Raw genomic sequence first — 26,009 nt, forward strand, 5'->3', positions numbered from 1 at the left:
AAAAATGTTATATAAATTGATTTGCATTTTAATGAGGGAAATAAGTATTTGACCCCCTCTCAATTTGAAAGATTTCTGGCTCCCAGGTGTCTTTTATACAGGTAACAAGCTGAGATTAGGAGCACACTCTTAAAGGGAGTGCTCCTAATCTCAGTTTGTTACCTGTATAAAAGACACCTGTCCACAGAAGCAATCAATCAATCAGATTCCATACTCTCCACCATGGCCAAGACCAAAGAGCTCTCCAAGGATGTCAGGGACAAGATTGTAGACCTACACAAGGCTGGAATGGGCTACAAGACCATCGCCAAGCAGCTTGGTGAGAAGGTGACAACAGTTGGTGCGATTATTCGCAAATGGAAGAAACACAAAATAACTGTCAATCTCCCTCGGCCTGGGGCTCCATGCAAGATCTCACCTCGTGGAGTTGCAATGATCACGAGAACGGTGAGGAATCAGCCCAGAACTACACGGGAGGATCTTGTCAATGATCTCAAGGCAGCTGGGACCATAGTCACCAAGAAAACAATTGGTAACACACTACGCCGTGAAGGACTGAAATCCTGCAGCGCCCGCAAGGTCCCCCTGCTCAAGAAAGCACATATACAGGGCCGTCTGAAGTTTGCCAATGAACATCTGAATGATTCAGAGGAGAACTGGGTGAAAGTGTTGTGGTTAGATGAGACCAAAATCGAGCTCTTTGGCATCAACTCAACTCGCCGTGTTTGGAGGAGGAGGAATGCTGCCTATGACCCCAAGAACACCATCCCCACGTCAAACATGGAGGTTGAAACATTATGCTTTGGGGGTGTTTTTCTGCTAAGGGGACAGGACAACTTCACCGCATCAAATGGACGATTGACGGGGCCATGTACTGTCAAATCTTGGGTGAGAACCTCCTTCCCTCAGCCAGGGCATTGAAAATGGGTCGTGGATGGGTATTCCAGCATGACAATGATCCAAAACACACGGCCAAGGCAACAAAGGAGTGGCTCAAGAAGAAGCACATTAAGGTCCTGGATTGGCCTAGCCAGTCTCCAGACCTTAATCCCATAGAAAATCTGTGGAGGGAGCTGAAGGTTTGAGTTGCCAAACGTCAGCCTCGAAACCTTAATGACTTGGAGAAGATCTGCAAAGAGGAGTGAGACAAAATCCCTCCTGAAATGTGTGCAAACCTGGTGGCCAACTACAAGAAACGTCTGACCTCTGTGATTGCCAACAAGGGTTTTGCCACCAAGTACTAAGTCATGTTTTGCAGATGGGTCAAATACTTATTTCCCTCATTAAAATGCAAATAAATTTTTTAACATGAGTTTTTCTGGATTTTGTTGTTATTCTGTCTCTCATTGTTCAAATTAACCTACCATTAAAATTATAGACTGATCATGTCGTTGTCAGTGGGCAAACGTACAAAATCAGCAGGGGATCAAATACGTTTTTCCCTCACTGTATATCCACAGTAAAACGAGTCCTATATCGACATAACCTGAAAGGCCGCTCAGCAAGGAAGAAGCCACTGCTCCAAAACCGCCATAAAAAAGACAGTCTACGGTTTGCAACTGCACATGGGGACAAAGATCATACTTTTTGGAGAAATGTCCTCTGGTCTGATGAAACAAAAATATAACTGTTTGGCCATAATGACCATCGTTATGTTTGGAGGAAAAAGGGGGTCGCTTGCAAGCCGAAGAACACCATCTCAACCGTGAAGCACGGGGGTGGCAGCATCATGCTGTGGGGGTGCTTTGCTGCAGGAGGTACTGGTGCACTTCACAAAATAGATGGCATCATGAGGAAGGAAAATTATGTGGATATATTGAAGCAACATCTCAAGACATCAGTCAGGAAGTTAAAGCTTGGTCAAATGGGTCTTCCAAATGGACAATGACCGCAAGCATACTTCCAAAGCTGTTGCAAAATGGCTTAAGTGTCCATCACAAAGCCCTGACCTCAATCCTATAGAAAATCTTTGGGCAGAACTGAAAAAGTGTGTGCGAGCAAGGAGGCCTACAAACCTGACTCAGTTACAACAGCTCTGTCAGGAGGAATGGACCAACATTCACCCAGCTTGTGGAAGGCTACCTGAAACGTTTGGCCCAAGTTAAACAATTTAAAGGCAATGCTACCAAATACTAATTGAGTGTATGTAAACTTCTGACCCACTGGGAATGTGATGAAAGAAATAAAAGCTGAAATAAATCATTCTCTCTACTATTATTCTGACATTTCACATTCTTAAAATAAAGTGGTTACTGACTTAAGACAGGGAATATTTACTAGGATTAAATGTCAGGAATTGTGAAAAACTGAGTTAAAATGTATTTGGCTAAGGTGTATGTAAACTTCCGACTTCAACTGTATGTGTAAACAGATGTTTAATTTCTCATAAAATCTGGCAGGAATATGATATACAGTAAGTATGATAAAGTATTAAGTAAATCAAAGAATAATGTAATTACACTTGTAATGCCAAGTATCTGTATTATAGTGGATTGAGATGATTAAATTCACTTTTGATATACAGTATATAATGAATTAAAGGTGTCCTTTCCGTCTCTGTCAGATTGTGTCTGGGCAGAACGTGTGCCCTGCCAACAGCGCGTGCAGCCCCTGTGTGGAGGTGGAAGTGATGGGCATGCCCGTGGACAGCTTCCAATTCCGCACCAAGCCCATCCACCGCAACACACTCAACCCCATGTGGTCAGAGCACTTCCTGTTCCCCGTGCACTTTGAGGACGCCTGCTTCCTGCGCATCGCTGTGGTTGAGAACAACAGCTACCAGACCACTGCTCAAAGGATTCTGCCCCTACGGGCCCTCAAACCAGGTGAGGGAGAAGGGGAGGGGTGGAGAGGAAAAGAGGAGGAAGAAAGTAATGACTTTAAACTTCCATTTTCAATTTTATGACCTCTTTTCCCATTCACTATTGCAGAAGATTTATTGGGTGATGTCCCTGTCTCAAGTTCACACATCAATAGCATGTAACCTATTAATAGATCATTTAACAATGATATTTAGCAACATGCTATGTACAGAGGTTGCTAGCAGCTACAGCATGGCATTTGGCCAGGTTAATACACTTCTACTCCTAGTTCTTAATGTCGGTGGTTGGATGTCTGTTGTTTCAGGCTACAGACACATCCAGCTGAGGACACAGCACAACGAGCCCCTGGAGGTGTCCAGTCTGTTCATCTACAGCCGCAGAGTAGAGGAGAGCCCCACCGGCACAGCCCTGCCTGCTGCCATGGTAACACACACACACACCCCTGAGGAGCAGCTAGGGATTACTTATATTATTGTATCTCTTCGAACAGCATCTGATGAGCTAATTAGCTAGCAACCTTAAAGTACATGTAAGGACTATGTAAATATCTATCTACAACACTGTATTTCCCTTGCAGCTGATTAGTTCTGAGGAGCGGAGGGCAGCCCAGCAGCACAAAGTGACTGTCCATGGGGTGCCAGGTCCAGAGCCTTTCACTGTAATGTCTGTGAACGAGCAGACCACCGCCAGACAGCTACTGGACATGGTCAGTCCCAGTGCACCCACCCATAGACAAATGTACACACACAAACACACACCAGACCCGCCACTCTCAGTGCATAGTGGCTTATCTATTTCTCGTCTCCCGATTTTAGTTACCGATGTCCACAGATGGTGCCAGTGAGTACTTCCTGTGTGAGGAGAAGGTGCTCCTGGCGAAGGAGCGCAGTGACAGTAAGAGGTGTCCTCAGCAGCGCCCCCTAGCCCCCGAGGAGGAGATCATCAGGTTAATCAACAGCTGGCAGCCCGAAGAGGGATATGTGGGCAGAATCTGCCTTAAAACCAAGGAAGAGGTACTACTTTTTTTATTCAACAGAAATTTCCCATGGCAAGCTATTTTAATGAGAAATAGGTCAAGCAAATACTGTATTTTTTAAATCAATTTCTTCATTCTAAGTGCCCCCTTCTGGGGTCGTCATATGAAATACACACTACTTTACTTTCATATACAGTAGACGGGCTAGCTGACAACGTCACGAAAATGACACGTGCGCGTCGATGAGGTTATGATTCTGGACAGTCAGATAGCTAGCAACAATGACAAGAAGCTGCCATGTGGCAATTTTAGGTGGCTCGTTTCAGCTCGTTGCATCTTGTTATTGATACCATGACTTGTTTTGAAGTGTTTTGACTCTTGTCACTTCTACTGTATGCTAATATGGCAAAGAAATAGCTAGCTAGCTAAGAAACAACTGTATCGATTTGAGACAACAAGTGCTCGTTGTGATATTTCTTTTGTTTTTTTTTCAATAAAGATTTGGAGAGGAAATATAGATTACATGTTGTCAACCATCATTTGATTCTAAGCCAACCCCGCCTGTTTTGCTCCACAGTTGCACACGCATTGGTTTTGTTGCCTATAGGGAAAATAAGTGGTGGGCCAAACCGGAAAAACGTAATGTTGATCAATCCGCGTCAAGGGAGGAGCTGATGTTTTTGTATATACAGTGAGGGAAAAAAGTATTTGATCCCCTGCTGATTTTGTAAGTTTGCCCACTGACAACGACATGATCAGTCTATAATTTTAATGGTAGGTTTATTTGAACAGTGCGAGACAGAATAACAACAAAAAAATCCAGAAAAATGTATGTCAAAAATGTTATAAATTGATTTGCATTTTAATGAGGGAAATAAGTATTTGACCCCTCTGCAAAATATGACTTAGTACTTGGTGGCAAAACCCTTGTTGTCAATCAGAGGTCAGACGTTTCTTGTAGTTGGCCACCAGGTTTGCACACATATCAGGAGGGATTTTGTTCCACTCCTCTTTGCAGATCTTCTCCAAGTCATTAAGGTTTCGAGGCTGACGTTTGGCAACTCGAACATTCAGCTCCCTCCACAGATTTTCTATGGGATTAAGGTCTGGAGACTGGCTAGGCCATTCCAGGACCTTAATGTGCTTCTTCTTGAGCCACTCCTTTGTTGCCTTGGCCGTGTGTTTTGGGTCATTGTCATGCTGGATTACCCATTCGCGACCCATTTTCAATGCCCTGGCTGAGGGAAGGAGGTTCTCACCCAAGATTTGACGGTACATGGCCCCGTCAATCATCCATTTGATGCGGTGAAGTTGTCCTGTCCCCTTAGCAGAAAAACACCCCCAAAGCATAATGTTTCCATCTCCATGTTTGACGGTGGGGATGGTGTTCTTGGGGTCATAGGCAGCATTCCTCCTCCTCCAAACACGGCGAGTTGAGTTGATGCCAAAGAGCTCGATTTTGGTCTCATCTGACCACAACACTTTCACCCAGTTCTCCTCTGAATCATTCAGGCGAACTTCAGACGGCCCTGTATATGTGCTTTCTTGAGCAGGGGGACCTTGCGGGCGCTACAGGATTTCAGTCCTTCATGGCGTAGTGTGTTACCAATTGTTTTCTTGGTGACTATGGTCCCAGCTGCCTTGAGATCATTGACAAGATCCTCCTGTGTAGTTCTGGGCTGATTCCTCGCCGTTCTCATGATCATTGAAACTCCACGAGGTGAGATCTTGAATGGAGCCCCAGGCCGAGGGAGATTGACAGTTATTTTGTGTTTCTTCCATTTGCGAATAATCGCACCAACTGTTGTCACCTTCTCATTAAGCTGCTTGGCGATGGTCTTGTAGCCCATTCCAGCCTTGTGTAGGTCTACAATCTTGTCCCTGACATCCTTGGAGAGCTCTTTGGTCTTGGCCATGGTGGAGAGTTTGGAATCTGATTGATTGATTGCTTCTGTGGACAGGTGTCTTTTATACAGGTAACAAACTGAGATTAGGAGCACTCCCTTTAAGAGTGTGCTCCTAATCTCAGTTTGTTACCTGTATAAAAGACACCTGGGAGCCAGAAATCTTTCTGATTGAGAGGGGGTCAAAGTAATAGGCCTACACATTATTATGATTTTTTTTATGTATCTTTATATGAGGAATTATACGAGGAGCAGTGTTAATCTGCTTGGTATCTCTAATACATGCAATAGGACAGTGATCACTGAGATCATTAGCAAAGACACCACTGGACAAGTACTTGTGGGGGCTATTTGTCAGAATTAGGTCAATCAGCGAGGAGTTTGCTGTATTTTTTATATTAATTTGTGTGGGTTCTGCAATCAGTTGTCAGATTAAATTCAAGACAAATATTATTTAAATGGTCTGAGGCTGGGGTAAGACATCAAGTTAAAATCCCCTAAGACGACTAATTCAGATGACAGAATAGGTTTTAAATAGTCCGAAATAGTACCAACAGCATCTGCCAGTGCCAGCATCTGCCCCGCAACAGATAAATGCGTATTTTGGCTTATGGCCACTTCTATAACCAAAAGAAGGGGGAAAAAATGTGGATAGAGATATTTAGAGAACATGATGCCACGAGTTGATTTCACATACAGTGTATAGCTACTCCTCCCCTTGTTCAGTCTGTCATACCTGAGGATGTTGTAATCAGCAATGGCAATGTCCCTATCTGGGATCTAACCATTTAGCCAAGTCTTTGTGAGAACCAGAGTATCCGGGCTCGTGTCATGTACCAATATATCAAGAAGGTCCATCTTTGACATCGAACTTAGCACGTTTTATAGGTAACAGCCCAAGCTCTCTACGTGATTTGAAAACAGCGGGGGGTGTCCATATGTATTTGAAATAATAGCAGTGGACGAGCTGATCAGTGGGCTTCCCATTTGGTCTAACTGTAACAGAGCGAACAGTGGAATTCAAGTGTATGGGCACAAGATTATTACTGACAATACCCCTGGGAATATGATTATCTGTAGCAGTACGATGATAACGATGTGGGAATGCGAAGAATTACCTGAGCAGGGGTTGGGCTGTTGTTGAGTCAATGATTTATAAGAGCCTCCTCGATGTTGGGCGAGAACTTTTGCCCCTCTCCTATTTGAATGCAAGCCATCCTTCTTGTAAAACTGGGGCCTCTCCCAGAAGTGGTCAAAATTGTCAATGTACTTTAAGCCAGTAGTGTAGCCAGAGTACATGACTAAAGTGTTCCATTCCACAACCTATTGTTGGTAGAGGCCCGGAAATTAGAACCTGCTTGTCTGTCTCCTTTAGCCTGCCTATGAGCACTCTGAAGTCAGCTTTTAATTGCTCCGACTTATAAAGATTGATGTAGTTTGTACCAACATGAGTGACTACTGTGTGAGCATTCGGGTGTTCCTCCATCACAGCAAGGACCTGGTGATCTATGTCACGAACACAGCCTGCAGGGAAGCAACGAACACAGCCTGCAGGGAAGCAGAGGGTCCTTGCTACCGCGAACACCCTAACTATGGAGCTTCCTATAACAACTACCACTGGAGGACGAGAGGGTCGCTGCGAGCCTGTGGAACGTGCTCTGGGGACTGCTCCAGCGGATGGCCGGCTCAGTAAACCAGGACCAGATCCAGAGGAGCTTGCGCTGGGTACTGATTTGGAATGGGAAGGACGGGGGGAGTGGCAGAGGTCCATGTTGGAGGGCCCCGGTGGAGACGGAGCTCAGAGCCTTGAAACTGTTAGATAGCCACAGGTCTGGATGAGAGGGCAAAGAGAAGATACGTTGAGATTTTCTTCCACTTCTACCTCTGTCGACTCCACCTTGTCTCCGATGGTGTAGAGCAAGACGCAGTAGTTCTCTGGTTCTCGTCGGTGGGATGTGTTAATACAGGAACGTGGTCCATGCTAGTATCCACAGTAGCTACTGTAGAGCACCCTGGATTATCCCCTCGATCATTTCGAATTGCCGCATCAAAAACAGCATGCAGCCTTGAAGTCTCCTTGGCCAGAGCAAGATGTTTATTTAGGACCCTGTTCAATGATCCAGTCTTTTGAGGCAACGAGCTGTTTACACTTATCACAAGTGTATAAGTCAGTAAATGTATCCTCTTTCACTACGGTGAACATTTCACACGTCTCACATTTCAAGGTTTTAGTGGCCATCTCCAGATCCGACTCCAAATCAGAGGAGGCCGAAAGGCTCATACTCGGGTCAGGAACAGCAGTCCCAACTACAAGAGCCATCCGCAAAGCGACACAAGCTTTGCCGGTGACAGCAAGGTAGCCTAGCTAGTCGGGGCTAGCCCTAGCAGTTCATTCAGGAGACAGTAAAATCCCACCCAAAAACTGTGTTAAGAACAGCACTAACAAATAGGTTCCAAAATAAAATGTGTCACCACTCAAACTTTCTGCTTCCTGGTCATGTGACATGAATTAACCACTCCTGTACGGGGACACACTCCAGCAGAGACGTTAGGAAAAGGGTTAGGGTTAAGCTACAGTTGTCACGTCGGTGACGAGTTGTTGACAACTAGATGGAGCTGTACTCCATCTAGCCACAACCGTACAAACCATCAGTCCCGACAAACCATCAGTGTCATAACACCGGAACTACTGCTGCTCGTTATCCCACGCATCCCATTCCTTCCCGACAGATTCTATGGTGCAAGTTAGGTTTACGTAGATCTGTCCACAAGGAATTAATTGAGATACAAGGTTTTCTCATGGAGAATGATAGTCTGCAGGATTATAGAAAGCAGATTGGTAATTAATGTTTGAATTTCGAGTGGCGCAGTGGTCTAAGGCACTGCATCGCAGTGATAGCTGTGCCACTAGAGATCCTGGTCCGAATCCAGGCTCTGTCGTAGCTGGCCGCGACCGGGAGACCCACAATTGCCGTCGTCCAGGGTAGGGGAGGGAATGGCCGGCAGGGATGTAGCTCAGTTGGTAGAGCATGCCGTTTGCAACGCCAGGGTTGTGGGTTCGATTCCCACGGGAGGCCAGTATGAAAAAATTAAAATAATGTATGCACTAACTAACTGTAAGTCGCTCTGGATAAGAGCGTCTGCTAAATGACTAAAGTCAAGTAAATACTTATCATTCAGTGAATGTGAATAAATTGAAGTGGTTTAAATTAACTTTCCTCCTAACCTTCTAAAAAGTTGAAGGTGCCAAAATCTTGCCAATTAATTATTCTACTAACTATGACTGAGTGTGAGACATGTTTTACATAATGTCTTGCATATGCAGTGGGGTCCGAAATGATTGACACCCACTGGCGTACTGGACATCCCCGCAGCCCACAAGCTCTGGGGGCCCATGCGCCTGTCATCAATGACTATTTTTATTTTATTTCCATATGTATACTGAACAGAAATATAAATGCAACAATTTCAAAGATTTTACTGAGTTACAGTTTATATAAGGAAATCAGTCAATTGAAATAAATAAATTAGGCCCTAATCTATGTATTTCACATGACTGGGAATAGAGATATGCATCTGTTGGTCACCATTCCACAGGACACCATTTGCCTCATGCAGCTCGACACATCTCCTTCGCATAGAGCTGATCAGGCTGTTGATTGTGGCCTATGGAATGTTGTCCCAGTCCTTTTCAATGGCTGTGCAAAGTTGTTGTATATTGGCGGGAACTGGAACAGTCTGTCGTACACGTCGATCCAGAGCATCCCAAACATGCTCAATGGGTGACATGTCTGGTGAGTATGCAGGCCTGGGACATTTTCAGCTTCCAGAAATTGTGTACAGGTCTTTGTGACATCGGGCAGGGCATTATCATGTTGAAACATGAGGTGATGGAGGCGGATGAATGGCACGACAATGGGCCTCAGGATCTCGTCACGGTATCTCTGTGCATTCAAATTGCCATCGATAAAATGCAATTGTGTTTGTTGTCCGTAGCTTATGCCTGCCCATACCATAACCCCACCACCACCATGGGGCACTCTGTTCACAATGTTGACTTCGGCAAACCGCTCGCCCACACATCGCCATACACGTGGTCTGCATTGTGAGGCCGGTTGGACGTACTGCCAAATTCTCTAAAACGATGTTGGAGGCAGCTTATGGTAGAGAAATGAACATTCAATTATCTGGCAACAGCTCTGGTGGACATTCCTGCAGTCAGCATGCCAATTGCACGCTGCCTCAAAACTTTAGACATCTGTGGAATTGTGTTGTTTGACAAAACTGCACATTTTATTGGCCTTTTATTGTCCCCAGCACAAGGTGCACCTGTGTAATGATCATGCTGTTTCATCAACTTCTTGATATGCCACACCTGGCAGGTGGATGGATTATCTTGGCAAAGGAGAAATGCTCACTAACAGGGACGTAAACAAATTTGTGCACAACATTTGAGAGAAATACGCTTTTTGTATGTATGGAACATATCTGAGATGTTTTATTTCAGCTCATGAAACATGGGACCAACACTTTACATGTTGCATTTATATTTTTGTTCAGTAATATACGAACAGTTCACACCCACATCAAACCACACCCCCAAAACAAACTCTTGTTTGGCTTCAGTATGCATTTCTTAATGAACAATCTTCAAAACGAGCCTAAATCAGGAAGTGCAGTCGCCCTTTTAAATACAAATACAGTACCTCAAACTTTTGTGTAAATCATGTCAATGTTTGAGTTGCCCACGCATCGGCTCAAGTTCTTATGAGCAACAATAATCATTCTCGCTTTTATCAGTAATAACTCTGACTGTTGGTGTGTGTGTGCATTCAGATGGCCGGTGAGGACAAGAGGAAAGGCATCTCGTTTGCCAGCGAGCTCAAGAAACTGACGAGTCGCAGCCAGAGCGTCATTGCCCCAGCCACACAAGAGCATAGCCACTGTAAGGATGAAAGCAGCAGGGCAGCAGACAGTGTTGCCTCTGACTGAGACCCATGAGTGAGATGCTCGGTCTGCAGTGTGTGGCTGGAGTCCCCAGAAGGTATGGAAGTCACTACAGTTTCCTGTTGTCTTTACAGTTATGGCTTGATCAAAGGCCCTAGTAGCCGCTCTCTTTTTCTTCTCATTCTTCTTCTGGCCGTGCCTATAAATCTGTCTTCCATAGTCAGTCTTCCTTTTTCAATTTCTTAACTTTTCACATCTTCATTTATTTATACCCCATTTATATAATGCCATATATTTAATGAGATGATTCATCACCTCATTAATTAGGATAAACGAGTCACTCAGGGACAATGTCTAAATGTATTTTTATCTGCAGTGTTTCAAACATGCATCTTGGTTACGTTCTTTATTTTAATATTGTATGTGTATTATTCTATTATTATTATTATTATTGATACTGTAACAACTAACATAACAAAACAATGGCATCTACAGATTGATATGCACATTAGTATGTTTGAGTGGACAATGACATGGGCAATTGTGTATTGCATCATGCATCTGAGGTCCTGTATACTCCAGATATGTCTGTAGTGCTGTTGTCCATGACTTCCCTCTCCCTTTGCAGGGTCTCTCTCTGCAGGACTCAAGGCCTGGATGGTGGAGGGCTGGGCAGAGGCAGAGAGGCTCCTCCTGGGGGGCGGTGACCATCCTGTCCTTGGGGGCAGGGCCCACAACGGCTATCTGACCACCCCTACCTGGTTCCTCCCTCTGATGAGGAACTGGAAGATCCACAAATGAAGCCAGGCCCCCCTCCACCAACCTAGAGAGCACCAGTATTCCTGAACACACCATGATGAGTTGAGTTAGTCCCTCCCATGAGTAAAGAGGTTCCCCCAGAAAGTCCCACCCTGGCTGGCTGGTTGAGTTGGATGGCGGCTCCAGGATGACGGTTCTGAGTGAAGGAAGGCTGTGTAATCTGCAGGGTCGTTAGCTGCCCCTTCCTCTAACTGTATTAATTAGGGTACACCGTAGCAAAACATTTTGCAACGGAAAACGAAACAAGTGTTTCTTATTGGACAAGTTTAGGTAGTTCCTCCTTGTTTCAGTCCATTTTATTATTGTTTGGTGCCTAATGAATACATCCCTAAAGTGGCGCAGAGGGACGAGGTGGCCGTGTTGAGAGAGGATTTGGATGGATTTGAAATGATACAATGATTATGAGGTTATTAAAGTGCAGACTGTCAGCTTTAATTTGAGGGTAATATAAATTAAGGATGAGTGAGAAAGTTAGACGCACAAATATCATACCCCCAAAAAATACTAACCTCCCCTGTTATTGTAATGGTGAGAGGTTAGCATGTCTTGGCGGTATGATATTTGTGCATCTGTACATTTCCCACACATCATTATTCATTATCCGTAATCATGGTAGCATCCACATTAATGTAGAAGTGTTAGGAAACATATTATATTCTTATTTACAATAAAAGTGACACTAAAATGACACACTACATGATTTACCATTCATTTTTATTGGGTTCAAAATAATCTGAAACACAACCAAAACAAACAGCAAATCCATCCAACAAGTTTGTGGAGTCTCAAGCTGGAAGTAATCATTGCGTGCTAGGAATATAGGACCAAATACTAAACGTTTGACTACTTTAATACACATATAAGTGAATTTGTCCCAATACTTTTGGTCCACTAAAATGGGGGCATTATGTACACAAAATGCTGTAATTTCTTAAAGGTTCACCCGATATGGATGAAAATACCCTCAAATTAAAGATGACAGTCTGCATTGTAACCTCATAGCCATTTCAAATCCAAAATGCTGGAGTACAGAGCAAAAACAACAAAAACTTGGTCACTGTCGCAATACTTTTGGAGCTCACTGTATGATGGTGTATCTTGTGTTTGGTATGATATTTGAAACCAAAACGAGATTTTGGTTTCAAATTCAACTCCTCATTGCAGCATATCATCACTTGAGAAGCACCATCACCCCTTGATGTCAAACGCAAGAGAGGTTTTCGAATCCCCAGATATAATTATTTTTGTAAAACATAAAATCAAAAGTACATTTTTAAAGGGGCAATCAGCAATTGCTACATCCATTTTTGGACTAATAAATTGATATGTACCCATTGATTCTTGAAGAATATAACTTATAAATACCTCATGAGCTTAGTTCAACTGTCGTATTCCATCAGAACCCAAAATATAAGCTTGTTTTACTCCAATGTTTGTAAACAATGAAAATTTAAACAAACTATATAGCCTCAAAACATGGTTAAAACTTTAATTTTGATATCATGGTTGGTAAATCCTTGCATCCATAGCTATGTCTATGAATTTGAGTGATTACATTTCTCCAGCCCCATCCCTCAGCTTTTAACCGAACCAGTGGGGAGGCCGCTTTGCTATTGTTTTTACTGTTGATTGCCGCTTTAAAGTAATGTTCTTGATTTCTATTGGAGCACACATAACTATCATAATGTCAATACAGGGTTTTACGATTTCTGATTTGTTCCCAATTTATTGGCATATTGATTATGCAGACCCTCTGCATTAGCTTGTAACATTTGTTTGCATTGTTTATTGATGAAATTGATTATAGTAGTATACTGAGTAGTCTGCTAGGTGTTTTAACCTATGCCCATTTCAGTCTGTTGTCAGAAACTTGATTCAATGGGGGCCATGTTGTTTCCCTCCTTACTTTAGAATGTGGATCACTAAGTGTGAGATTTGTATATCAAAGTCATTGTCTGTAGTTTTTTTCAACTTAGTTAATGTTTTAAAGAACTATGAAGGTTTGGTATTTCTAATTAATTATTATATTGTATTTGGTGTCTGATCATTGGTACTACCAAAATTTCAACTTCCTTATAGATCTAGATACACATTTCAGCCTCTCCCCCTGGGTCCATACAATCTCACAGCAGACAAAATGTTGGGCTTTAATGCAGCCTCTGTATGAGATGTATAGATACCACAGTAGTTATAATACATAGCCCTTTACACTCATGCCCGTATACGGGTTGAAAATGGCAGATTTGGCCACTGATAAGCGCCTAAATTGGAATGCAATGGCTGTACAGTAACATGCTATAAATTACGTCAAAGCTCTAGTGTTGTATGGGTTTTGATTGACAGCCGTTCTGAACTTGAGCACAGCATGCGACAAGAAGTTGCCCCCATCCCTCCTGATAACTGGGCAACTTTTGCTAATGTTTTGTTGTCTGAGTGAGGGAAATGCTGTAGATTAAGAGGACTCAGTGTATTTTGAAAGATGAGACATTGATGATTATAATAAATACCACTTTGATGTCATACAAGCAAGCCAATGTGCACTTCACATTTCCATATCATAAAACTCATGTAATATACATTAACATTAATGATCACTATGTTTGATGTACAGTTACAAGATGACATGTCGTCATACCCTGGGTTGTTCTGAACAGAATTAACCGATGTTTGTCTATTGTGAAGAAAATTCGCAGCGGAACATGCACCTGAGTACACGCATGACTCCTTACTTTGCGCACCAAAATTACGATCTGTTTCTCTGAATTGCCCTGTGAAAGCCTAACACTTTAAAATCGTATTTGATAACTTAGCTAGTCATGTTGGCAATAGAACAAGCTTATAAATGATGCCAACCTGACCCAGATAGCGAATTATAATGGGCCGTTTTTGGATTTCGTAAACAACAAAAGTAATTGTGTGGTGGCGGGGATGCAGGGTTGTGTTCCTTAACGGCACAGCTTGGAGAGCTCAAAAAAAGCACCTTATAGTTGAAGACTCTTCTTTGAGTCATTCATTGGACAGTGACAATTGTTTTGTTATTTTGGTTCTGTACTCTAGCACTTTGAGTTTGAAAGGATACAATGACAATGAGGGTGAAGTGCAGACTGTCAGCTTTAATTTGAGGGTATATTCATACATATCGGATGAACCGTTTAGAAATTATAGAAGCTTTTGTACATGGTCCCCCCCTTTTTCGGGCATCAAAAAACATTGGACAGTTTAACATAATGTAGAATAAAGTAATCATTGTTAATATTTGGTCGCATATCCTTTGCATGCAATGACTGCTTGAAGTCTGCGATGCATTGACATCACCAGACGCTGGGTATCTTCCCTGGTGATGCTCTGCCAGGCCTGTACTGCAGCCATCTTCAGTTCCTGCTTATTTTGGGGACTTATTGCCTTCAGTCTCCTCTTCAGCATGTAAAATGCATGTTCAATTGGATTCAGATCCGGTGATTGACTCGGCCAGTCAAGGATTTTCCACTTTTTGGCCATCAAAAACCCCTTTGTTGCTCTAGCAGTATGTTTAGGGTCATTGTCTTGTTGCATGATGAAGTGCCGTCCAATGAGTTTGGAGGCATTTGGTTTTATCTGAGCAGATAAAATATTTCTATAGACTTCAGAATTCATTGTTCTACTTCTGTCTGCAGTCACATCATCGATGAAGACAAGTGAGCCTGTTCCACTGGCAGCCATACAGGCCCAAGCCATAACACCCCCTCCACCATGTTTCACGGATGAGGTGGTATGCTTTGGATCATGGGCATTTCTTTTTTTCTCCACACTTTCCTCTTTCCATCACTCTGGTACATGTTAATCTTTGTCTCATCTGTCCACAATACTTTTTTCCAGAACTCTTGGGGCTCTTTTAGGTGCTTTTTAGCAAACTGTAATCTCGCCTTTCTGTTCTTCAGGCTTATCAGTGGTTTGCATCTTGTAGTGTACCCTCTGTAGTCCTGCTGGTGTAGTCTTCTACGTATGGTAGACTTTGACACATCTACACCTGCATCCAGGAGAGTGTTTTTGATCTGTTGGGCTGTTGTCAGGGGGTTTTCTTCACCATAGAGAGTATTCTCCGGTCATCCACTACAGTGGTCTTCCTCGGTCTACCGGGTCTTTTGACATAATTGAGTTCACCGGTTGTTTTTTTCTTGTTAATGATGAACCAAACTGTTGACTTGGGCATGGCCAGGGTTTTTGCAATGTTCCTGATTGATTGATTTTCATTTCTGAGCCTTATGACGGCCAGCTTCATTTGCATCGACACTGCTGTCTTCCTCATGTTGTCACACCACAACAACAACCTCCAAAGGCAATAGCAAAGTCTAGAATCAATGCTATTCATCAACAGCTCTCCTGCATTCACTAACGACACAAATGAATACACCTGCCTAATGACACACATCTGTGAAGCCAATTTAACAAATACTTGTAGTACCTTAAAATGGGGGGACCATGTATAAAAGGTGCTATCATTTCTAAACAGTTCATCCGATATATATGAAAATACCCTCAAATTAAAGCTGACAGTCTGCACTTCACCCTCATTGTCATTGTATCCTTTCAAACTCAAAGTGCTAGAGTACAGAACCAAAATAACAAAAAAATTGTCACTGTCCAATGAATTATGGAGCTCACTGTACATAAGTATCAAAACCCAAATGTATTCAAATGTGTTTTTTCCCTGCCAAGAAGTTTCCTTTCTTTTAGGACTGAGCAATCGGGGGAAAAGGGCCTTGGTCAGGGAGGTGACCAAGATTCTAATGGTCACTCTGACAGAGCTCCAGAGTTCCTCTGTGGAGATGGAAGAACCTTCCAGAAGGACAACCATCTCTGCAGCACTCTACCAATCAGGCCTTTATGGTAAAGTAAAGGCACATGACAGCCCGCTTGGAGTTTACCAAAAGGCACCTAAAGGACTCTCAGACCATGAGAAACAAGATTCTCTGATCTGATGAAACCAAGATTGAACTCTTTGGCCTGAATGCCAAGCGTCACGTCTGGAGGAAACCAGGCACCATCCCTACAGTTAAGCATGGTGGTGGCTGCATCATTGCTGTGGGGATGTTTTTCAGCATCAGGGACTGGGAGACTAGTCAGGATCGAGGGAAAGATGAACAGCGCAAAGTTCAGAGAGATCCTTGATGAAAATCTGCTCCAGAGTACTCAGGACCTCAGACTGGGGTGAAGGCTCACCTTCCAACAGGACAACGACCCTAAGCACACACCAAGACAGCACAGGAGTGGCTTCGGGACAAGTCTCAATGTCCTTGAGTGGCCCAGCCAGAGCCCAGACTTGAACCCGATCGAACATCTCTGGAGAGACCTGAAAATAGCTGTGCAGCGACGCTTCCCATCCAACCTGACAGAGCGTGAGAGGATCTGCAGAGAAGAATGGGAGAAACTCCCCAAATACAGGTGTTCCAAGCATGTAGCGTCATACCCAAGAAGACTCGAGGCTGTAATCGCTGACAAAGGTGCTTCAACAAAGTACTGAGTGAAGGGTCTGAATACTTATGTAAATTAATACAATACTAAAATTTATAAAATACTTATATTTCCTGGGTTTTTTTGTTGTTAAATTTGCAAACATTTTTAAACCTGTTTTTGCTTTGTCATTATGGGTTGTTGTGTGTAGATTGATGAGGGGAAAAAAACGATTTAATACATTTTAGAATAAGGCTGTAACGTAACAAAATGTGGAAAAAGTCAAGTGGTCTGAATACTTTCTGAATGCACTGTCACAACAGGTCTAAATATGTGCCATGACAGTGTTATGACAATATTAGGACAGATTATGACATGGTTATGACCATGTCATAACATGTTATGATACTGGGTGTCAAGTAAAGTGTTACCCACTGACATCCCAAAACACACATACTACATACGCCCACATGCATACTGTCGCCACACACACATTCTCACACACACATCACATACGCTGCTGATACTGTCTTATCTATCCTGTTGCCTAATCACTTTAAAAGGCTCTGCATGGTCAATTCGGCGTCTGTATTGGCCGTACTGCATTTATGGTGATACGGCCTCTGCAGAAGTCAGGGTATTCATACTTCTTGCGCTTCGCGTAGCAGAGCTATTGTGAAGGAAGTTTGTGTTTATACGGAACCTCACTCCTCAACCTACCGTCAACCAATCATATAAATGCGGATCTATACGGAGCCCTCCGCATTGTTACAACATTTGGGAGGCGTAGAGCATGACCGTATGGAGCTCGATTTGGCCTCCGCAAGCCTCCGGAGGCTCCGCAATTGTCTCACACCCTCCGTATGGAGCTTCCGGACCGCATTTCCGGAACAAGCATAAATCTGATTTTATCCTACGTATATGTACATAGCTACCTCAATTACCTCGTCCCCTGCACATTGACTCGGTACTCGTTATTGTTATTTACAGTGTATTTATTCCTGGTGTCACTATTTATATTTTTTATCTTTCACTCTGCATTGTTGGAAACTTTGTATTGTTTTGACCCATGCTCTACCAAGGTTTTCCAGCACACAGCTTTGACCTACTACAGTAGCTACAGTGAGGGAAAAAAGTATTTGATCCCCTGCTGATTTTGTACGTTTGCCCACTGACAAAGACATGATCAGTCTATAATTGTAATGGTAGGTTTATTTGAACAATGAGAGACAGAATAACAACAACAAAATCCAGAAAAACGCATGTCCACATTTTTATGAATTGATTTGCATTTTAATGAGGGAAATAAGTATTTGACCCCTCTGCAAAACATGACTTAGTACTTGGTGGCAAAACCCTTGTTGGAAATCAGAGGTCAGACGTTTCTTGTAGTTGGCCATCAGGTTTGCACACATCTCAGGAGGGATTTTGTCCCACTCCTCTTTGCAGATCTTCTCCAAGTCATTAAGGTTTTGAGGCTGACGTTTGGCAACTCGAACCTTCAGCTCCATCCACAGATTTTCTATGGGATTAAGGTCTGGAGACTGGCTAGGCCACTCCAGGACCTTAATGTGCCTCTTCTTGAGCCACTCCTTTGTTGCCTTGGCCGTGTGTTTTGGGTCATTATCATGCTGGAATACCCATCCACGACCCATTTTCAATGCCCTGGCTGAGGGAAGGAGGTTCTCACCCAAGATTTGACGGTACATGGCCCCGTCCTTCGTCCCTTTGATGCAGTGAAGTTGTCCTGTCCCTTTAGCAGAAAAACACCCCCAAAGCATAATGTTTCCACCTCCATGTTTGATGGTGGGGATGGTGTTCTTGGGGTCATAGGCAGCATTCCTCCTCCTCCAAACACGGCGAGTTGAGTTGATGCCAAAGAGCTCAATTTTGGTCTCATCTGACCACAACACTTTCACCCAGTTCTCCTCTGAATCATTCAGATGTTCATTGGCAAACTTCAGACGGGCATGTATATGTGCTTTCTTGAGCAGTAGGACCTAGCGGGCGCTTCAGCATTTCAGTCCTTCACGGCGTAGTGTGTTACCAATTGTTTTCTTGGTGACTATGGTCCCGGCTGCCTTGAGATCATTGACAAGATCCTCCCGTGTAGTTCTGGGCTGATTCCTCGCCGTTCTCATGATCATTGCAACTCCACGAGGTGAGATCTTGCATGAAGCCCCAGGCCGAGGGAGATTGACAGTTCTTTTGTGTTTTTTCCATTTGCGAATAATCGCACCAAATGTTGTCACCTTCTCACCAAGCTGCTTGGCGATGGTCTTCTAGCCCATTCCAGCCTTGTGTAGGTCTACAATCTTGTCCCTGACATCCTTAGAGAGCTCTTTGGTCTTGGCCATGGTGGAGAGTTTGGAATCTGATTGATTGATTGCTTCTGTGGACAGGTGTCTTTTATACAGGTAACAAACTGAGATTAGGAGCACTCCCTTTAAGAGTGTGCTCCTAATCTCAGCTCGTTACCTGTATAAAAGACACCTGGTAGCCAGAAATCTTTCTGATTGAGAGGGGGTCATACTTATTTCCCTCATTAAAATGCAAATCAATTTATAACATTTTTGACATGCGTTTATCTGGATTGTTTTGTTGTTATTCTGTCTCTCACTGTTCAAATAAACCTACCATTAAAATTAGACTGATATAGACTGATCATTTCTTTGTCAGTGGGCAAACTTACAAAATCAGCAGGGGATCAAATACTTTTTTCCCTCACTGTATGTTGGTCTATTGTACTTCAAACAATGTGTAAACAGGTTTCTTAGGATTCAAACCTTCTCAAAGAACCCAATTCATACTATTGAAGGTAAAGTATTGGATTATTCACACACCACACTAAGACATTATCCCATTCCACTAACCTTTCAAGCTTTTATGTATTATATGAAAGCAAGCTTTTATACTTACAAGACCATCAGGCTCGACTGAGTGAGCTGTTCTGTATTGTAGTAATGTGGTGCCTGCCTATATTTCCTTAAACCTTTATTTCAGCAATACATGTAATTGAGAAAAATAAGTGCCAAACATAACAGGTGGTGGTGTGTTGGACACATTCACTATAAATGTCTATAGAGCATGTATGCATTCCTGATTTTATGTAATCATTAGCTTACCTGTGTGATAGTGACAAGCTCAGAACCACTTGTTTTGCAAACTTGGTCCTGTTTTATCAATGGACAGTTCATTACCTCTGTCAAATGAATATGTAGCTTAAAGGTATGTTAATTCCTTTTTGGGTAACACTTGACAACCAGTGTCATAACGGCTGACATAACTTGTCATAACACTGTCATGACCCATATATTTACAACTGTTGTGACATATTGAGTTATTTTATGGCTGGTATTGACACCTATATAAGTTTCAACCCACAATTATTAAAATATTTTTTTCCTGCCAAGAAGTTTCCTTTCATTCTTAAATCCTTTGTTGTTGTTGTGTCATAGGGTGCTGAAGGTGGGTGTGGTGTATGAATCAGGCGCAGGACGCAGAGGCTCAGTCCAAAGGCTTTAGTGCAAAATACACACAAAACAAAAGCACAATAAGCCTGAAGGCGAATACAAGGCGCACACAGGCGACAAAATAAACGGCGCACAAAACATGTGCAAAGTAACCACTCCAAAACACTGGAGGGAAATAGTAGCTCCAACACGTAACAGAAGCGCAATCACACACAAACACAGACACACACAACGAGAACTAAATAGAACACTAACGAGGACTAACTAGACACAGGTGTACAACATTAAGACCAAACCAAACGAACATGAAACATGGATCGGTGGCAGCTAGTACTCCGGGGACGACGACCGCCGAAGCCTGCCCGAACCAGGAGGAGGAGCAGCCTCGGCCGAAACCATGACAGTACCCCCCCCTTGACGCGCGGAGCCAGCCGTGCGCCGACCCCGGCCTCGGGGACGACCAGGAGGACGCGGAGCAGGGCGCGCGGGATGGTCCCGGTGGAACTCCGACAGGAGAGATGGGTCCAGGATGTCCCTCCCGCGGCCCCAGGCACCGCTCCCCCGGGCCGTACCCCTCCACCCCCACGAGTACTGGGAGACCCCCATCCGGCGTCTGGAGTCCAAGATGGACCGAACGGTGTACGCCGGAGCCCCCTCGATGTCCAATGGGGGCGGAGGAGTCTCTCCTATCTCATTGTCCTGGAGTGGACCAGCTACCACCGGCCTGAGAAGAGACACATGGAACGAGGGGTTAATATTCTTATATTCAACAGGTAGATGTAACTTATAACACACCTCGTTCAATCTTCTCAGGACTTTAAAGGGCCCCACAAACCGCCGACCCAGCTTCCGGCAGGGCAGGCGGAGGGGTAGGTTTCTGGTAGAGAGCCAGACTCGATCTCCGGGTGCGTACACCGGCCCATCACTGCGGTGGAGATCGGCGCTCGCCTTGTGACGACAGACGGCCCGCTGCAGGTGGACGTGGGCAGCGTTCCACGTCTCTTCCGAGCGCCTCATCCAATCATCCACCGCAGGGGCCTCGATCTGGCTCTGCTGCCACGGTGCCAGAACCGGCTGGTAACCTAATACACATTGGAAAGGGGTTAGGTTGGTAGAGGAGTGGCGGAGAGAATTCTGGGCCATCTCGGCCCAGGGAATGTAACGCGCCCACTCCTCAGGCCGGTCCTGGCAATACGACCTCAGAAACCTACCCACATCCTGGTTGACACGTTCTACCTGCCCGTTACTCTCCAGGTGGTACCCCGAGGTAAGGCTAACCGAGACCCCCAAACGCTCCATAAACGCTCTCCACACCCGGGAGGTAAACTGGGGGCCTCGATCAGACACTATATCCTCGGGGACCCCGTAATGCCGGAAGACGTGGGTAAATAGGGCCTCAGCAGTCTGTAGGGCAGTAGGAAGACCCGACATAGGGAGAAGACGACAGGCCTTAGAGAACCGGTCCACAACGACCAGGATGGTGGTATTCCCCTGAGAGAGGGGAAGGTCTGTTACAAAATCCACCGAGAGGTGGGACCATGGTCGTTGTGGAACGGGTAGGGGCTGTAACTTACCCCTGGGCAGATGTCGGGGCGCCTTACACTGGGCGCACACCGAGCAGGAGGAGACATAAACCCTCACGTCCCTAGCCAAAGTGGGCCACCAGTATTTAGTGCTAAGGCAATGCACTGTCCGGCCGATACCCGGATGTCCAGAGGAGGGTGACGTGTGAGCCCAGTAAATGAGTCGATCCCGAATCTCGAGCGGAACGTACTTCCGACCCTCAGGACACTGTGGAGGGCTGGGGTCGGTACGCAACGCTCGCTCGATTTCGGCATCGACCTCCCACACCACCGGTGCCACAAGGAAAGACTCCGGTAGTATGGGAGTGGGCTCAACGGACCTCTCCTCCGTGTCATACCGCCGGGACAGCGCATCTGCCTTACCATTCTGGGACCCAGGGATGTACGTGATTTTTAAATACGAACCTGGTGAGAAACATACTCCATCGAGCCTGGCGAGGGTTCAGTCTCCTCGCTGCCCGGATGTACTCCAGGTTCCGATGGTCAGTCAAAATGAGGAAAGGGTGTTGAGCCCCCTCAAGCCAATGCCTCCACACCTTAAGGGCTTGAACTACAGCTAACAGCTCCCTGTCCCCAACGTCATAGTTACGCTCCGCCGGGCTGAGGCTTCTTAGAGTAAAAGCACAGGGGCGGAGTTTAGGTGGCGTGCCGGACCGTTGAGAGAACGGCCCCTATACCAGCCTCAGACGCGTCTACCTCAACCTGAAAGGGTAATCGGGATCCGGATGCGCCAGCACCGGAGCCGACGTAAACAGGTCCTTAAGTCTCCTAAAGGCCCTGTCCGCATCGGCTGACCACTGCAGTCGCACGGACCCCCCTTCAGAAGGGACGTGATGGGAGCTGCCACCTGTCCAAAACCCCGGATAAACCTCCGGTAGTAATTCGCAAAGCCCAAAAACTGCTGCACCTCTTTTACAGTAGTTGGGGTTTGCCAATTACGCACAGCGGACACACGATCCACCTCCATTCTCACCCCTGACGCGGACAACCGATAACCCAAAAAGGAGACTGACTCCTGGAAAAACAGACATTTCTCTGCCTTGACATATAGGTCGTGTTCCAACAGCCTCCTCTATACACGACGCACCAGGGTTATATGCTCGGCTCGGGTAGACGAGTACACCAGAATGTCATCAATGTACACGACCACCCCTTGTCCCTGCATATCCCGGAAAATGTCATCTACGAAGGATTGGAAGACTGATGGAGCATTCATCAACCCATATGGCATGACGAGATATTCGAAATGACCTGACGTGGTACTAAACGCTGTCTTCCATTCGTCACCCTTCCTAATGCGCACCAAGTTATACGCGCTCCTGAGATCCAGTTTTGTGAAAAACCGCGCTCCATGCAATGACTCCGTCATGGTCGCAATCAGAGGGAGTGGATAACTGTATTTCACAGTAATCTGATTGAGACCACGGTAATCAATGCACGGGGCGCAACCCTCCATCTTTCTTTTTCACAAAAAGAAGCTCGAGGAGGCGGGAGAAGTGGAGTGCCGAATGTATCCCTGTCTCAAAGATTCGGCTATGTAAGTCTCCATAGCTTTTCTCTCCTCTTGAGACAAAGGATACACATGGCTCCGTGGGAGCGCTGCTCCTGCCTGGAGATCAATCGCACAATCCCCCTGTCTATGAGGAGGCAACTGCGTCGCCCTAGTTTTGCTAAACACGAGAGCTAAATCCCCATATTCAGGCGGAATGTGCAGTGCGGGCACTTGGTTTGGACTCTCCACCGAAGTCGCCCCCACGGAAACACCCAGACATCGCCCCTCGCACTGAGCAGACCACCCATCGAGAGCCCTCTGTTGCCACGAAATAGCAGGGTTGTGGGTGCTTAACCAGGAATCCCCAGCACCACTGGGTACGCAGGAGAGTCGATCAGATACAGCTGTATAGTCTCCTCATGACCCCCCTGCGCACACATCCGAAGTGGCGCTGTGATCTCCCCTGATCAACCCCCGACCCCAACGGGCGGCTATCTAAGGCATGAACGGGAAAAGGTTTGTCAACAGGTAGGAGAGGGATCCCTAACTCAAAACAAAACTTCCGATCAACAAAATTCCCAGCTGCGCCTGAATCTACGAGCGCCTTATGCTGGGAATGAGGTGCAACCTGTGGAAAACAAACAGGTATACAAAAGTGCGCAACAGAAAGCTCTGGGTAAGTGGGACGTCTACTCACCTGGGAGGCCCCCCCAGTGCGTGGCCTGTTGTCTTCTCCCCGGAGAACCCTCCCCAGCACCTGGCCGCAGTGTGCCCTCCACGACCGCACTTGGTGCAGGAGACAGGCCCCCTCGGGCTCCTCCTACTCCGTTCTCTAGCGCCGGCACCCCCGAGCTCCATAGGGCTCGGCTCGGAGGCGCCGGAGGGCGGAATGGACGGACTCCCCTCGGGACGTCCACGGGTGGCCAGCAGGGTGTCCAGACGGATGGACATATCGACCAACTGGTCGAAGGTAAGATGGGTATCCCTGCAGGCCAACTCACGTTGAACGTCCTCTCGTAGGCTACATCGAAAATGGACGATGAGAGCCCGTTCATTCCACCCTGCATCCGCCGCTAGAGTCCGGTACTCTAGAGCGAACGCCTGCGCGCTCCTCCTCCCCTGTCTCAAATGGACTAGACGCTCCCCCCGCCGCTTTGCCCTCAGGTGGATGGTCGAACACGGCCTTGAAGCGGCGGGAGAACTCTGCGTAGGTAATGGTGTTGGCGTCCATTCTCCTCCACTCGGCGTTAGCCCACTCCAACGCCTTGCCCGTGAGACAGGAGATGAGGGCGGAAACGCTCTCGTGTCCCGAGGGCACCGGGTGTACAGTGGCCAGGTAGAGCTCCACCTGCAGGAGGAACCCCTGACACCCGGCAGCTGTTCCGTCATACGCCCTCGGGAGCGAGAGCCGAATCCCCCTGGGTTCCGAACCTAGGACTGGTGGACCGACCGATGGGGTGTGCAGGGTAGGTGGAGGTGTGGGTACCCGGCTGGCCTCGCATCGGTGCAAGGTGTAGATTACCTCCTGTAGAGCGGTCTCCAGTTGTTTAATCTGGCCATCTTGCCCACGGATATGCTCCTCGAGCGACACAGGCGTCTCTGCCGATCCTGCTGATTCCATTATGGTGTGTGATTCTGTCATAGGGTGCTGAAGGTGGGTGTGGTGTATGAATCAGGCGCAGGACGCAGAGGCTCAGTCCAAAGGCTTTAGTGCAAAATATAAATGTCTATAGAGCATGTATGCATTCCTGATTTTATGTAATCATTAGCTTACCTGTGTGATAGTGACAAGCTCAGAACCACTTGTTTTGCAAACTTGGTCCTGTTTTATCAATGGACAGTTCATTACCTCTGTCAAATGAATATGTAGCTTAAAGGTATGTTAATTCCTTTTTGGGTAACACTTGACAACCAGTGTCATAACAGCTGACATAACTTGTCATAACACTGTCATGACCCATATATTTACAACTGTTGTGACATATTGAGTTATTTTATGGCTGGTATTGACACCTATATAAGTGTCAACCCACAATTATTAAAATATTTTTTTCCTGCCAAGAAGTTTCCTTTCATTCTTAAATCCTTTGTTGTTGTTGTGTCATAGGGTGCTGAAGGTGGGTGTGGTGTATGAATCAGGCGCAGGACGCAGAGGCTCAGTCCAAAGGCTTTAGTGCAAAATACACACAAAACAAAAGCACAATAAGCCTGAAGGCGAATACAAGGCGCACACAGGCGACAAAATAAACGGCGCACAAAACATGTGCAAAGTAACCACTCCAAAACACTGGAGGGAAATAGTAGCTCCAACACGTAACAGAAGCGCAATCACACACAAACACAGACACACACAACGAGAACTAAATAGAACACTAACGAGGACTAACTAGACACAGGTGTACAACATTAAGACCAAACCAAACGAACATGAAACATGGATCGGTGGCAGCTAGTACTCCGGGGACGACGACCGCCGAAGCCTGCCCGAACCAGGAGGAGGAGCAGCCTCGGCCGAAACCGTGACATGTTGTAATGAATTCTTTACAATCATGTTTTTTTCTTC

The 26,009-nt window shown here is 45.5% G+C and overlaps 1 protein-coding gene across 1 annotated transcript in view; it reads left to right on the top strand.

Moving 5' to 3' along the window:
• LOC121547314 (1-phosphatidylinositol 4,5-bisphosphate phosphodiesterase epsilon-1-like) overlaps nucleotides 1-11,903 on the top strand; it is a 129,184-nt gene extending 117,281 nt beyond the window's left edge. Inside the window, 6 exon segments of the mRNA XM_041858510.2 lie at nucleotides 2,564-2,825; nucleotides 3,127-3,245; nucleotides 3,400-3,528; nucleotides 3,638-3,835; nucleotides 10,539-10,746; nucleotides 11,278-11,903. Of these exon segments, the coding sequence (XP_041714444.2) occupies nucleotides 2,564-2,825; nucleotides 3,127-3,245; nucleotides 3,400-3,528; nucleotides 3,638-3,835; nucleotides 10,539-10,694 (864 nt within the window). The 3' untranslated portion in view covers nucleotides 10,695-10,746; nucleotides 11,278-11,903.
• The last annotated feature ends 14,106 nt before the right edge of the window (nucleotides 11,904-26,009 follow it).

Source organism: Coregonus clupeaformis, chromosome 31, assembly GCF_020615455.1.
Source record: "Coregonus clupeaformis isolate EN_2021a chromosome 31, ASM2061545v1, whole genome shotgun sequence".
Classification (NCBI taxonomy): domain Eukaryota; kingdom Metazoa; phylum Chordata; class Actinopteri; order Salmoniformes; family Salmonidae; genus Coregonus; species Coregonus clupeaformis.